Raw genomic sequence first — 14,391 nt, forward strand, 5'->3', positions numbered from 1 at the left:
GATGTGATTACATTGCCTCTATGAAAAAAATCTTCTCTCGGCCCATGGGATTTTTTCCGCTGTAGAACCAGTGAGTGACACTACGTCAACTGGAGGCAGCTACAAGCAGCAACACTGTATCCAGTTATTTTAATAGATTCATGAGCCTACATCACGTTTGGAGGGCGGAGCCTGTGCTTTCTCAGGATGGGGGGGGGGGATGAGCAATAGTCGGCCTGTCATAATTCCTGGTCTGTGAGTATCTCCAAGAAATCAGTAAGATTTCAGAACTATTGTGTAATGGATGTTCCAAAACCCAAATTGTCCTTGTTTATGTGCAGAAGATACAATGTGAAAAGAGTTATTTTGTATGAGATGGGCCATTTAACGAATCACTGCTATTTGGTCGTGACTTATGTAATGCGCCAAATCCTGTAGGAAGAAGGGCAATAACATCTTTCCCCTTGATAAAATTCACCCAACATTCTCTTTGTTCCGTCTTTAAATCCTCGATCTTGGGAATTGTTGCCAACACAGAATCTATGGCTCTTCACTGATTGGCTGGTGCCCAGACTTCTGGAGTTCTTGCAAACCGTCTTGTGTATTCCGATTTCTGATTTAGTTTCTGGAGAGAAATTAAATTGAGCGGAGGCACTAGGTGGCGCCAAACTGGTTAACGCAACTCACCAACATGTGACCCTTTTCATCCAACCAACAACATGAAATAAAATCTCAGAAGTTTGTTTCGTCTCTTGTGTGAACGATTTTGTCTCGCGAGATCTTGTACCATCCCTAAAAATCTATATTTATACGATCAGCCCCTTGTTTTTAATTCACTTTTAGTAAATCAATATTGTTTTAAAAGTAAAGGAGCATTTGGAAAAGCTTTCTTAAAATGTTACGAAATTGGAAACAGAACTGTGTATATAAATGAGAAATATTTTCCACTTTTTAGGAAAACATGTTCATATCTGTTTATTAAATTGGGTAAAAAAAACTATATTAATATATATTTTTAGTTTTTTGGTGTGCAACTTTAGTGAAGTGTTGTGTCCAAAGACCTGTAAAGACAATCTTAACAAAAACACGAGCCATTTTGACAGTGGATTAGCTGCGAGGTGAGGTGGGACCAACTGCTTTGAGCCGTGGAGAGGAAATCCAGCTGTAGACGTAGAACCCCTAAAGCTGCACGACGTAGCTTTTCTGGGATCTCCGTGGAAACTGTTGAGATGTCATGTGACCCCAAATAATATAATGATTTGTTCTTGTAAGAAATTAGCATCTATAAACGTTTTTTTTGTTACATCTGAGTCCATGCCCTGTGCAGTGCTACGGGGAAAAAGCAATACATTTAATACAATATTTCCTTCTTACTTCCTGCACCTTAATGTAACTCTTCCAAAAAGATATCGGAGCTAAAACGGCAAACTTAGAAGTTTAATCTTGGTTTGGGAAATCTTTGGGACTAGTTTCATTGATCCTCAGTGGTTATTATTGCAAAAGGATCTGCTGGTGAATTTATTTAGAGTTACAAAAACATACAAATGAATTAAAAGTAAAGTATATCGGTCGTATATTACACAAAATTGACTCTTGTGAGCTTCAAGTCATGTTAAAATGTTGTTACCTCCACAAAAACAGACCTGGAGTTGTGTTTTGTTTCATTCACACACGTTTGAGGAATCCTTGTTTATTAGTTTGTATGTGTCTTCAAAACTCCAAATGCTCTGTTCCACCTTGTGATGTCATGTAGTGGTAGTTTTCAAGTTAACAGCTACTATTTGCATTTAGTTTGATAGAAATGGGCAGTTCCAAATCTGAAATCATCCGAATTGTTATAGCCCTGGTAGTAAGAATACGGAGTCGGGGATTTATGTCTAGGTTTAGGTCATTTATTTAAGAGGAATGGACATACCGTATTTTCTGGGCTATAGGACGCGCTCTTAAGCCTCCAACCCCATCAAAAAACAACTGCGCCCCACAATCCAGAGCCCTATACACGAATCCACTCGGGTGTCCCAGCACGACTTCACTAAACTACAAACCCGCACCACCCGGAGAACACGCAAACACACACGGAGCAGACAGCGACCGCGCAGCGAAAAACACCCACAGACACACTCATCACTCCACGCCGACGAGGAACGGAACAGAGGAACGAACCGAAAAAAGTGTAATGTGCCACTTCTAGACACGACTGAACAACTGAGTCACTGCGAACACGCCGACAATCCGTTGGTCCCAGACAGCACCCTCCCTACACGCCACAACTGAACAAAGCCCAGAGTCACCGTGAATGTGACAAACAAACAAAACCACTCACCCATCACACTGTTGGGTTTCATTTAAATTCGGGTGCGGTTTATATAATCTTATAGTACGGAAAATACGGTAAGGCGTTTTGGGAGGGGGAGTGACCGGAAACAAAACAAAAAAATAAAAGAAAATAAGCCAACTAGTGAACTCAAAAATAAAAACAACTAAAGGTCAGCAGGGACAGTGACTGTAACTGTAAACACAAAAATGCAAAATTACAAAAAACACTTAAACAGGCTGGAGAAATTTTAATAAACTTAAAAATGTAGCTATCTGTGCATCGTGAGCTCCACGCAGAGTTCCCCCGCTGCACAGCTCAGCTTTTCTCTTTTTTTAAAAATTTGTGCTTTTTCAAAATTTTAACAAATGTACATAAAAGAACAAAAAGAAAAATAAATACCTCATGCACTTGAGTGAGCTTTGCAAATAGACCATTTGGACCATCGCTTTTCAAATTTAGCAGCTTTCAGTCTCAAATAATAGGTTATTTTTTCCATCCCATAAATTTCCTCTATTATATCTGTCCATTGCTGTAATAATTACAGCAATGGACAGATATAAAGATATAAAGAAAGTAATTACAGTGTAATTACTTTCTTACTAGCCAAGAGCATCACTTTAAACAAATAGAAGTCCTCTGTTTGAATGTTGTTTTCATGCAACAAGCCCAAGTACATAACCCGTGGGTCATTGGGTATTTTATGCACGGCTCAGCTTTTAAAAACGGCACGACCGCCTTAACACAAACAAGTAATTTACAAAAACACATCCTCATTCACATTCACAACGCAAACGATTTAAAACCTGCCAATATCCGTGGTCAAACACATCCACACCATCTTCCCCTTAAATTCTGCCTGTCTGTGGCCCAGCAGCGACACCCTGTGGTACCACCCGCTCCAAAATGATTCTAGTGAAAGTGTATGGAGTTTAAAAACACAGTGGAGCACTTTCTATATTACTGCATGACATCACAAGGTGGAACAGAGTGTTTTCTGTTAGAGAAAAGATCCTAAATCTAGATCTAAATGTGTGAATGAAACAAAACACAACTCCAGGTCTGTTTGTGATGAGGAAACATAATATCGGAGTAATATCATCCCTTTTAAAGTGTTTATTTTTTGTATTTTTGTGAGAGATATTATTTTGTGGTTGATGTAAAAACTGTCTTTCATACCAAGAGTTTTCTCGTACAGAGATGTGCTTGCATGACTGCCCCTTTGATGTGGCCTTAACCTGCTGTGAATACTGTAAATACTGTAAACTACTGCACAGTAAAAGTGCTAAAGCTGAGTGTGGACTTTTTATTCTCTTCAAAAACACAAGTGGCTCATAATAACAGTCGCATGTTTATGAAGATCATTTGGTCTATCAGATTTTGAATTTTAAGTAACGCTGAATTTCTCACTTAGAATTTTTTAACTCTGAAAAAAACATGTTTGAATTGTTTATTCTGAAGTGTACATTTTAAGTGTTTTTAAAAATTCTAAATAGAAAACTCACTTTTTAAATATTCGGCACAAATATTTTCAAGCCTCATTCAAATTCAGAGTGTGAAATAGGCTCTTTTCACGTTTACCGGAAGACGTTTGGAAGTGGATGAGGACTTCCGATGTGATGAAACCATCGCCCAGCAGAAGTTTTTCATGGAGAACGTGACTCTAATCGCATCCATGTCACTTACAGGCAGCTGGTTGTAACTGCTGATCTGCCAAACATTTTAATTTATTTTTTGCAGTACTTTTTATTATCCCTGTAGGGAAATTCTCCTTTGCATTTCACTCATCCGTCCAGGAGCAGTGGGCAGCACGTGGGGCGCCCCGGAGGACCAATTGAGGATTTGCATGTGACGTGGCAGTTACGTGATTTCATGTTTTGGCAGTCATATGGTCAGGAGGTCAAGGTTGGGGTTGATCTGGATGGTGTTATTCAGTTACAATATAATCATGGCGACTTTAAACGGCGCAAACAACATAAAACTGTCCTGAAATCACCAGCTTGTTAGACCAGCGTCATTAGAAAGGTATAAAGCTAATGTCGTCCTCCTGGGTTGTGGAATAAATCCCCATCTAATTCCAATGGACGCTTTGTTAGTTTAATCAACGCATGCTTCTATATCTGTTTTTTCATGTTAGATCTTCATTCATAGGAAATAAGTGAACATTTTGCTTTGTGTTACACTGGCGGTGGGTTGTACATGAATAATGATGGGACGTAATCTGGTGAAAGTGGGGTATCATTCTTCATACCTATGAGACAAAAATACTTCTGGTATGTATCATTTCATTTAGTGTAAATCCCTTATTAGTTTGTGTGGAGTCCCTCCCCAGAAATGAAATGCTGCCTGCACAGACGACTGTACTCAGTGGGCTCCATCCCTCTTTTTATGTCCACGATCTTTATCAGCTGGGATCCGATCGATAGATACTTAGGCCTCCTTCTTTAGCAGATTGACTCCGGCCAGAACATCCAATAGCAGCACAGGTCAAAACCAATGTTATTCAATTCAAATGTTATCACACACAAATACTACACATTTGTCCAGATGGATAGTTTGATCTCCAATATGGCGGCATAAACACCAGGTCACGTGGTTTTAAAAACCTTAAATCTCCATGATCTTGTTCCTAGGCTTGGTCAGGACTGGAGTTGGAGGATTTAACCCAGGGGCCACCAAACCTTTTTCTCTGGGGGCCACATTATGGCTCCTGACTGTGATGAGCCAAGGTTGGGTCGGTCGTATAACAGGATTGTTTGACCCTGATGACGCAGATTATATTCTTTGAAAACTGCCACTTTCTTTACATATCAAACTGGACGCTCCTTACACTGAACAAAAAATATCAGTCGTCCTCTGTTCTTTCAAAACTCCGCACTTTCTGTCAAGCTTTTGTACTTTAACACCTGCCATTTTGCTGTTCTTTACTGCACTACAGAACTCTGCGTGTGTTGACCGTCACTGTTTGATCTCGAGCTTGTCAGGTAACGGAAATTCGGTGACAAATGTAAATACATCATATAAATATATTATTTATATTATTATTTGCCAAAAAGTAAGTAAAAAAAATAGACCATGACAACTTTTGAGGCCTCATAGGGTCAGTTCATGTGGTGGGAGGTAGAGGGGCTGGGGGCCAGTGAAAGGGGCGTGAAGTCGGCCCGCGGGCCTTTGTTTGATGACCCCTGATTTAACCTGTGGTGCATGTTTTATGGGGTTGATGGGGCTGAAATGATCCAAATGATTCTAGTGAAGGTGTATGGAGTTTAAAAACACAGTGAAGCACTTCTTGTATTGCTTCATGATGTCACGAGGTGGAACAGAGCTTTTTCAGTTTGACAGAAGAGCTCAGCCTAAATGTGCAGGTTTGTGTGTTAAACATGTGAATGAAACAAAACAACTCCAGGTCTGAATTTGTGGTGAGGAAACATCATTAAAACATAGATCAGAATAGAGTAATATGGGTCCTTTAACACATACAGTTGTCGTCATATTCAAGATTTTACAAAAGTCTTGTTATAATTTTACTTTTTGGTTGGACACGGGCAGCAGATGTGACAAATGTAGAGGTACTTCCATAACTGTTACCTAGCAACCGTAATGTTAAAAAGGACCAAAACCACAATAGTCATGATCAGACAAATAAAACTAGAGGACACCTTTATTTTGTTGAATCAATGTTTAATAGAAATGTTCCTGCATTTTAGGTTGAACTGTTTTTGTTGTTGTTGATGATGTCACTTAACTGATGTAAAACTTACACGAACATTCACCACAGGTACTCTCCCACCAAACCGAGTCAAACTCATGAAAACCTGTGTGAATGAAAGTAAACACAAGCCCAGGTCTGTCTGTGATGAGGAAACATTAGAACACAGATCAAAAAAATAGCATAATATAGGCCATTTAAAGTGTTTATTTTTGTGAGATTATTTTGTGGTTGGTGTAAAAATTGTCTTTGATTTTGGAGTTACCAAATTGTCACAGAAAGTTCTGATTTAGTTCTTTGTTTAGACCCTGGTCCAGACGGTGGATCTGAGAGTTCAGGCGTTGAGGAACTTGGCGTGGTGTTTGATGTGGTCGTTCATAAAGGAGTAGATGAAGAAGTAGCTGTGGTCGTAGCCCTGCAGGAGGAAAAAGAACAAGAATGGTTAAACTCACTGTTACGGAACTTTTCTGGTGGAGGGTTTGCCACCTTCTCGTCTCTATGGAGATCTTATTGCCGCACTTGGAAATTTCCACTGCATGGCATCAGTTTTATCCGTTTTGCTTTTTGTATTTGTCCAGTTTTATTGCTAAAGAAATACCTTGAGAATGGATGGATGGACAAAGCCTGGACTTCAGTGACAACCGAAGTTGTGCGGAGTTGCTCAGAAGTGACACCGAGGATGAAGAATTGAATGAATTTAGTGATTTGGAGTGAGATAGAGAGTTTGGTAAACTTATGTTCTGTTGTTTATGCTGTAGTTATCTGAAGAACTGTTCATATGTGACGTTAATATGAGGTTCATTTCTGTCCTGTGAATGGGTGTTTTTAGTATCAATACCTGCGAAATATGAGTATGAGTATCGGTATGAGTTTTAGTACTGATTAGTATCTGATTGTCGATACTTTTGCCAAACCCTGCATGTGTCCGTGAGGTGTGTTTTAGTGCAAAGAGCAGAGTTCCTCACCGGCTGCAGTCTGAAGACCACGGGGATCTTCTTCTCGGAGCAGACGGCGATGAGGTTGTCGGGCAGCAGCTGAGACGCCGACAGGAACTGATCGTCTTTGCCCTGATCTATGAGGACGTCCAACTGAGGACCAGAGTATGAGGCGGCCAGGACTGTGGCATCGTACGCCTGACACACACAGAGACAGAGACAGAGACAGACAGAGAGAGAGAAAGAGACAGAGAGAGAGAGAGACAGAGAGAGAGAAAGAGATGAGGGGGGGCAGAGAGCGATAGAGAGAGAGAGAGAAAGACAAAGAGATGGCGAGACAGAGAGAAAGGCAGAGAGAGAGAGAAAGAGAGCAGGACAGAGAGAAAGACAGCGAGGGAGAGACGGAGAGAGGGGCAGAGAGAAAGACAGAGTGGGGAAGAGAAAGAGAGACCACGGGAGACAGGGAGAGACAGAGACAGAAGGAGAGGGAGGGAGAGGGTGTGGAGAGAGAGGGCAGGAGAGATGGGAGTGGAGGAGGAGAGAGGGGTTGAGAGAGAGAGAGAGAGAGGTGGATGAAGAAATGAGAAAAGGAATGAGAAAGAGGATGAATGGAGGAGAAAAGAGGGAGAGAGAGGAGGAGATGAGAGAAGGAGAGAGGTGAAGAGAGGAGGTAAAGGGATAGAGTGAGGTTGAGGAGAGAAGGAGGAGAGGAAAGAGACAAGGTGATATTAGAGGGTGGCAGAGACAGGAAGAGAGAGAAGGGGAAAGGAGAGGGAGAGAGAGGGAGGAGAGATGGGAGTGGTGGTGGAAAAAGAGGGAGAGTGAGAGGCAGGCGGAGAGAGGAAGGCGAAAGGCGATAAAAAAAGAGGTCGAGAGAGGAGAGGATAACGGAGCACAGATAGGATGAAGGAGAAGAGAGGGAGAGAGGTGAAGAGAGGGGGTAAAGGGAGAGAGCGCGGTTGGGAAGAGAGGAGGAGGAGATGAAAGAGACAAGGAGAAATTAGGGGGTGGAAGAGAAAGGAGAAGAGAAGTAAGAAAGATGGGAGACAGAAGGGAGAGAGGAAGAGATAGGTAGGGAAAGAAAGGAAGGGAGAAAGAAGAAGGAGGAGAGAATGGAGGAGAAGTTAAACAGTAAATTCCACCAGAGCGTCTAAATGACAGAGATTGTAATGATGTAATGAAGTGATGAGTACCTCCCAGGTGGAGCGCTCAGGGCCCAGGTATCCGGAGAAAGCCTTCTGACCCCAGGGACACTGCATGGGGTTACAGATGGGAGCGAACGCAGACACAGACTGAAACACAACGCACACAAATAAAACACACACACACGAGCAGCAGGAGACGTTTCATACAGATGTAGACAGGATATTTTGTGAAGCAGGAGAAATATTGAAAATTGGAATGTATTGCAATTGTTGTTATGGAGGTACATAGTCATATTATTTATATATTAATATTAAAGCTACAATATGTTACTTTTTCCATTTGTCTGGTTGCGTTTATTGCAATGAAAAACAGAAAAACAAGCACCTTTACTCTGGGCGGAGTCGTAGCTCCACAAACCTGATTCTTCCTTGGCCTCCTGTTTGTTTCCATGGAAATGTTCCTTTGGCTATACTCTTTATAATTGGCCTGTTATAATAATATGGCATCATATACATTACATATCTGTACTTACGAACATTCTCCATGGAGATAGTACCCAAGCATGGGTTTAACTTTCTATTTCCATGGAATCTTGCAGGTGAGTTCAAAGTTCAAAAGTTAAAAGCTTTATTGTCAATTTCTTCACAGGTTCTAGACGTACAAAAGAATCTAAATAATGTTCTCTCTGTCCCATGTGTAGACTGGGAGAGCGAGGGGCCGCTACGTCTGCACGCGCCACCATTCAAATCATAACACCATCAAGTTTTACTGCAGCAAACTGTTACAGCTGCGTGGCCTTTGTGTCTCTGTCAACATTATGTATATTAATACAACTATTTTAAAATAACAAAAAAAGGCAGTGTAATCTCCCAAACATGGAAATAGAGAGACATTTCTGCACTTTTGTGGCTCATTTTCTGCTCCATTCCTGTTTTGCGAGACTTGAACCTCAACTAAGATATTTACAAACACATTTTAGCACATTCCTGCTGCATTATTAGTTATTATTATTAATAGTCATCCAGATTATGCAAAAAAAATAAAAAATAAAATTTAGGGTACACATATTGACGTCTAACAACCTGCTAATTAGCATAGCTGTAGATGGTTAATTTGTCATGAGTTAGTATTTATTCAGCCCTTATTAATGTCTACTTCCCCATAAAATTTTCTGTTATTAGACATTTACAAACACTTTCAATACACTCCTTATTACTGCTTATTAGTTTGATACTAAGCCATTTTTGTTCATGAATTGTTTTATACAACTACCTGTTCAATTATGAACTATTAATCTGCATGTCACAATGCATAAATTAAGTGTGAAGAAAAGACCGCAATAGAATAGTGACCATATTTCATTTTAATTTGTGTCAAACTCGTCACTTATTAACGATCAAAACATCACTTTAGAATGGGGGACATATTTAGAGCTTAATGACTTAATAGAGCCCAACTAGCCATGAATTAACACTGAATAGACAGGGTTTCATTATTTTATATTATAAGAGTAAGCAATATTTTTTAAGTGCAAATACTGTGTTTTCCGCACCATAGGGCGCACTTATAAGCCTCCAACCCCATCAAAAAACAACTGCGCGTCCCACAATCCAGAGCGCCCTATACACGAATCCACTCGGGTGTCCCAGCACGACTTCAGTAAACTACAAAGCCGCACCACCTACAGCGCACACGGAGCAGACAACGACCGCACAGCGAAAAACACCCACAGACACACTCATCACTCCACGCCGATGAGGAACGGAACGGAGGAACGAACCGAAAAGTTCAATGTGCCACTTCTAGACACAACTGAACAACTGAGTCACTGTGAACACGCCGACAATCCGTTGGTCCCAGACAACACCCTCCCTACACGCCACAACTGAACAAAGCCCAGAGTCACCGTGAACGCCACAAACAAAGTCCCACTGACCCATCCAACTGTTGTGTTTCATTTAAAGTCCAGTGTGGTTTATTTGTGAAAAAACTTTGAAAATTGACCATTCTATGACAGTACGCCTTATAATCCAGAGCCCCTATAGTGCGGAAAATACAGTAAGTAAAAACTACATTTCTTGTGCTACTAGTCCTTAACAACACGCTTATTACTCAAAAGCTTATTAGAATCATAATTCATGGACAAAAATGGATATTATCAAACTAATAAACAGCAATAAGGAATGTATTAATAGACAGTGTTTATAAAGTCTAACTAATAACAAATTAATCATCTACAACTCTGCTAATTACAAGGTAGTTAGATGTTAATAAGTATACCCTAAAATAAAGTGTTACCATAAAATATATTAATGTCGGTCACCATCTCCCATTTGCATACATGTGTAAAGAGGAGTACCTTGTATTTGCCTGGGTTCTTGAGGGCACAGATAAGTGCCCCGTGCCCCCCCATGGAGTGTCCGAAGACGGACACGCGCTCAGGGTCAGTGGGGAAGTTAGCGTTGATCAGCTTGGGCAGCTAAAACACAAACACATACACAGAAGTCAAGAGAATCACAATGGTACCGTCTTAAGAATGTGAAAAACAGAACCAGGGCATGACAAAATCTCTCAAAACTACTCTGTATCTCTGTTTTTCTGACAGAGCAGTGGCTAATCTTTCAGCCCTCTCCCGTGTACCTCGTCTGTGATATAGGAGTACATGCGGTAGTTGTTCTTCCACGGCTCCTGAGTAGCGTCCACATAAAAACCTGCTCCGGTCCCAAAGTCCCAGCCGTCGTCCTCCCCCTCGATGTTACACCCACCTGCGGCATCATGGGAAACGTAGGAAAAAGTAAGAAAAGTGCTACGGAACTATGTATGGCTTACATTTTTAAGTATTTTAACAATGATTCGATCTTCAATATTGTTTTTCATAATAATATTCAGTTCACAGTGCAAGAAGCATTAACATTTGACAGAAAACTCTTAAACTAACTAATACAAGAATCACCAATATTTTTTCCAGTAAAAGCTTCTAATTGAGTTAATATGAGATGGAAAAGTTTAAAGCTTTGTCTGATATAAAGTTACTACAGTTATTATTACCCATGGATCATTATGTTTTACTTTGGATAAGTACTGTACTTAAGTATAAATTTTAGTTATCAGTACTTGAGTTGATTTTAAAGTGTATACTTTTTACTTTTACTTCACTACAATTGAGAGCAGGTATCTGTACTTTCTATTTTTCTACATTTTTGAACAGGACTGAAAAGAAAAGTATTTCTTATTATAGTTTGAGCCTTTATTTTCAATTTTTATGTTCATAGTTTGAGCAAACAAAAATAGACAACTAAAAACAACAAGCAAAAATGGGCTGATGCAAAATTCAGCACAAATCTATCTTAAAATCACTAAATTTTAATGTTCATTAGATCTCAAAATCTGTGTGATATACTTATACTTTTCACTCTTTAAGTACATTTTTAAACAGCACTTTAATACTTTTACTTAAGTTGTTTTTTTTTCTTTTCATGTGATACCTACTTTTACTTGAGTATTTCTTTGCTCTGGTATCTGTGCTTTTACTAAGCAACCAAACTGAATACTTCTTCCATCACTGGTTTGCACTCACGTGGGCTGGTGTCTGGAGCCACCAGGATGAGTCCGTGTTCAGCGGCTCCGAGCTGAGAGCCGGCTTTAGTGATGAAGTTCTGCTCTGTGCACGTGAGCCCTGAAGAGAGAACACAACATAAACAACAACAAAACAAGGCTGCTACAGGAGATTACATCTGAGGTGCAACAGGCAGCGTTTACCTTCTAGAATTCAAACAGAGGGCAGGAGTCTATATAACTCTATGGGAGATTTACTCTTTTTTAATAAATATCCAAACTTATGATCCAGAAATGCTTCTCCTTCTCATTATTTGTTTGGGATCGGCTCCACAAACTTACATTAATCTCATGGCTCCTTTCTACAAGTACATCTTTGGAGTTGAATATTGGCACCACTTTCTGAAACTATGATGAATGTGAATAGTCTCAGTAATGACAGAGATATTAATCATAAACCAGGTCAACAAATCTGCCATCTGACAGTTACATAGAAAATTCTAATTTACATTTAAATAAAGTGATTTAATTTTGCTTGTCAGTTAGTTAATTATTGATTAATCTTGATTAGCATCATAAAACCTCCTCGGTGACTGACCTGAGAGCCAGTACAGTACGGGGCACTTCTGTGTCTCTGCCTTTGGAGGAAGGAACACTGCAAACTTCATCTTACACTTCAGCTCAGTGCTATAAACAAAATGATTTCAACTCGTAAAAATCAAAATACTGCACAACGTACATCTCAAAGCGCTTAACAAAAACAATACAATAAATAAGTAAGGAGTGTGAAATCAAATGAGAAAAAAAACAGATAAAACCTTAAAAATTGATTCACTAATTAACCTGATTTGTATACAAAGGTTTTTTGTTGTTGTTATAAAGTTGTTGGAAGAGTTCTTAACCATGTTATAGATCTTTCTCTTCTCACCACCACAGGCCTGCATTTTGTGAGTAAAGTGCTCTACATTTAGGATGTAGGGCACAAGATTTAAAATGTAAAGCTTTGTAAGTTAAGGGCAAAAAGTGAAAATAAAAATAGAATACTTTGAATCTGCTTTTTCTGTTGATTTTTGGAGTGTTTTCAAGATAATACATTTGTGATTTAAGTGTGGGGCAATGTGTTTATATTAACTGAATATTACATCTTTAAGAATATATTACAGCATTTTCGGCAAACAAAAAGGTCACCTCACCTCTCGTGTTCAAAGACCTTCTGGAAACCTCCAGCACATTTGTTTGAAGATACTTCCTTCATCTTGGATCTGCAAAAGTTCAAATATTAGCAACTACCACAACAAGCATTACGGTAACAAAGCAAATATGCAATAACTAGGGCTGCAACTGACTAAAACTAACTTTAAAATGGTAAATAAATGCACACATTTCTATAAGCAAGGCACCAACACATTTTATATCAAAGAACCACGCCCTCATTCACACACACATTCATACATACACCAGGACATCGGGGATGAGGTGGGTTAAATGTCTTGCCCAAGGACACAACAACAGGATTCATCTGTGGGGGCAGGAATTGCACCGCCAACCTGTGGGTTAATGGATTTGACCTCTCTACCCATGATATTTAGGTTTAAAGTGAGATTTGAACTGACTTGTTAAAAATTGTATTAAGTAAATTTAAATTATTATAAAAGAGAGACAGTAATTTGAACTATAACCAGCTAATTTTCTATACCTGGTGCTATAATTCAAGTTTATTTAAATGTCTCTTCTTCATATAGGTGTAATTTCTATATTTGTACAGCAGTTTTTTCCACTTTTTTTTTTTTTTTTTTCCCAAATGGACATTTCATTCACGACTTCTGCGCATGCGTCTAGCGGTCTGTCACACAACGTCCTTCTCAATCTCACGAAAAAAGAATGAAATCAGTGCCTGAAAACTTTTACAAAACGTGCACACCCATAAATCACAAACACAAACTCACCCTCGCACTGAAACCATGCTACACAATATTCTGCAATTTTTTATCCGACATATGCGATGAATGTATGGTTGAATAGGACTTAGCAAGTTAGCTATTTGTTTGAACTGCAAAAAACACACGTTCCCGGGACGTATAAACATTACAGGTTGTGCACACGTAAAGTTTAACTATATGTGCACGTTTAATACCTTGTTAAGTTGAGTTATTTAGCAGAAATTGTTGTTTTTTGTGCTTAACTCCGGCTGCAGACTTCACGGCGTGGGTGTGAGAGGCGAAAGTCCACAGACGTAAAGACGCAGACGTGACGTGATGACGCAGGAGAACGCCCATTTTGTGTAATACTGAGATGTGGTCACTAGATGGGGGTAGTTCACCACGATCCAGGGGCGTCCAAACTATGTCCCCGCGGTCAAACGTGGCCCTCAGACTGGTTTGTATTGGCCCTCAGGTTGTTTTGTTTTTGATTTACAGCTGTAACGTGTGTTTGTTGGTAAAGAAGCGGAGAGAGTTGTGGTTTGGGGCCTGTACAATACTCAGTAACCTCTTATTTAAATGGCTCATATTATGCAATTTTCTGATTTTATGTTATAATGCTGTATCCTTAACACAAACATACCTGGAGTTCTGTTATTATTATTATTATTATTATTATTATTATTATTATTATTAGTAGTAGTAGTAGTAGTAGTAGTAGTAGTAGTAGTAGTAGTAGTAGTAGTAGTTTTTTTCACACATGTTTAATACATAAATGGTCCACCTAGTGATGCCATGTGGTAATACTGGAAGTGCTCCACTGTGTTTTTAAAG

The 14,391-nt window shown here is 39.5% G+C and overlaps 1 protein-coding gene across 1 annotated transcript; it reads right to left on the minus strand.

The window, feature by feature from the left end:
* Positions 1-6,194: 6,194 nt before the first annotated feature.
* On the minus strand, positions 6,195-13,867 carry esd (esterase D/formylglutathione hydrolase). The gene is made up of 9 exons (XM_020931679.2): positions 13,773-13,867; positions 12,832-12,900; positions 12,237-12,325; positions 11,661-11,759; positions 10,724-10,848; positions 10,443-10,562; positions 8,131-8,229; positions 6,968-7,135; positions 6,195-6,417 (listed from the first exon to the last, which is right to left on the minus strand). The coding sequence occupies exons 2-9, from the start codon at positions 12,891-12,893 to the stop codon at positions 6,337-6,339; spliced, it is 843 nt and encodes a 280-aa protein (XP_020787338.1). The 5' UTR covers positions 12,894-12,900; positions 13,773-13,867; the 3' UTR covers positions 6,195-6,336.
* Between the last annotated feature and the right edge of the window lie 524 nt (positions 13,868-14,391).

This window comes from Boleophthalmus pectinirostris, unplaced genomic scaffold (assembly GCF_026225935.1).
Source record: "Boleophthalmus pectinirostris isolate CB_2022bp ecotype Guang Dong unplaced genomic scaffold, ASM2622593v1 HiC_scaffold_1, whole genome shotgun sequence".
Taxonomy (NCBI): Eukaryota; Metazoa; Chordata; class Actinopteri; order Gobiiformes; family Gobiidae; genus Boleophthalmus; species Boleophthalmus pectinirostris.

Excerpts from the sequence above, each read along its gene's own strand:
- esd (XM_020931679.2), bottom strand. The coding sequence starts at position 12,893 with ATGAAGGAAGTATCTTCAAACAAATGTGCTGGAGGTTTCCAGAAGGTC. Across the intron at positions 12,326-12,831 it reads AAGGTCTTTGAACACGAGAG|CACTGAGCTGAAGTGTAAGA; the intron begins GTGAGGTGACCT and ends TTTTGTTTATAG. Across the intron at positions 11,760-12,236 it reads CGTACTGTACTGGCTCTCAG|GGCTCACGTGCACAGAGCAG; the intron begins GTCAGTCACCGA and ends TTCTCTCTTCAG.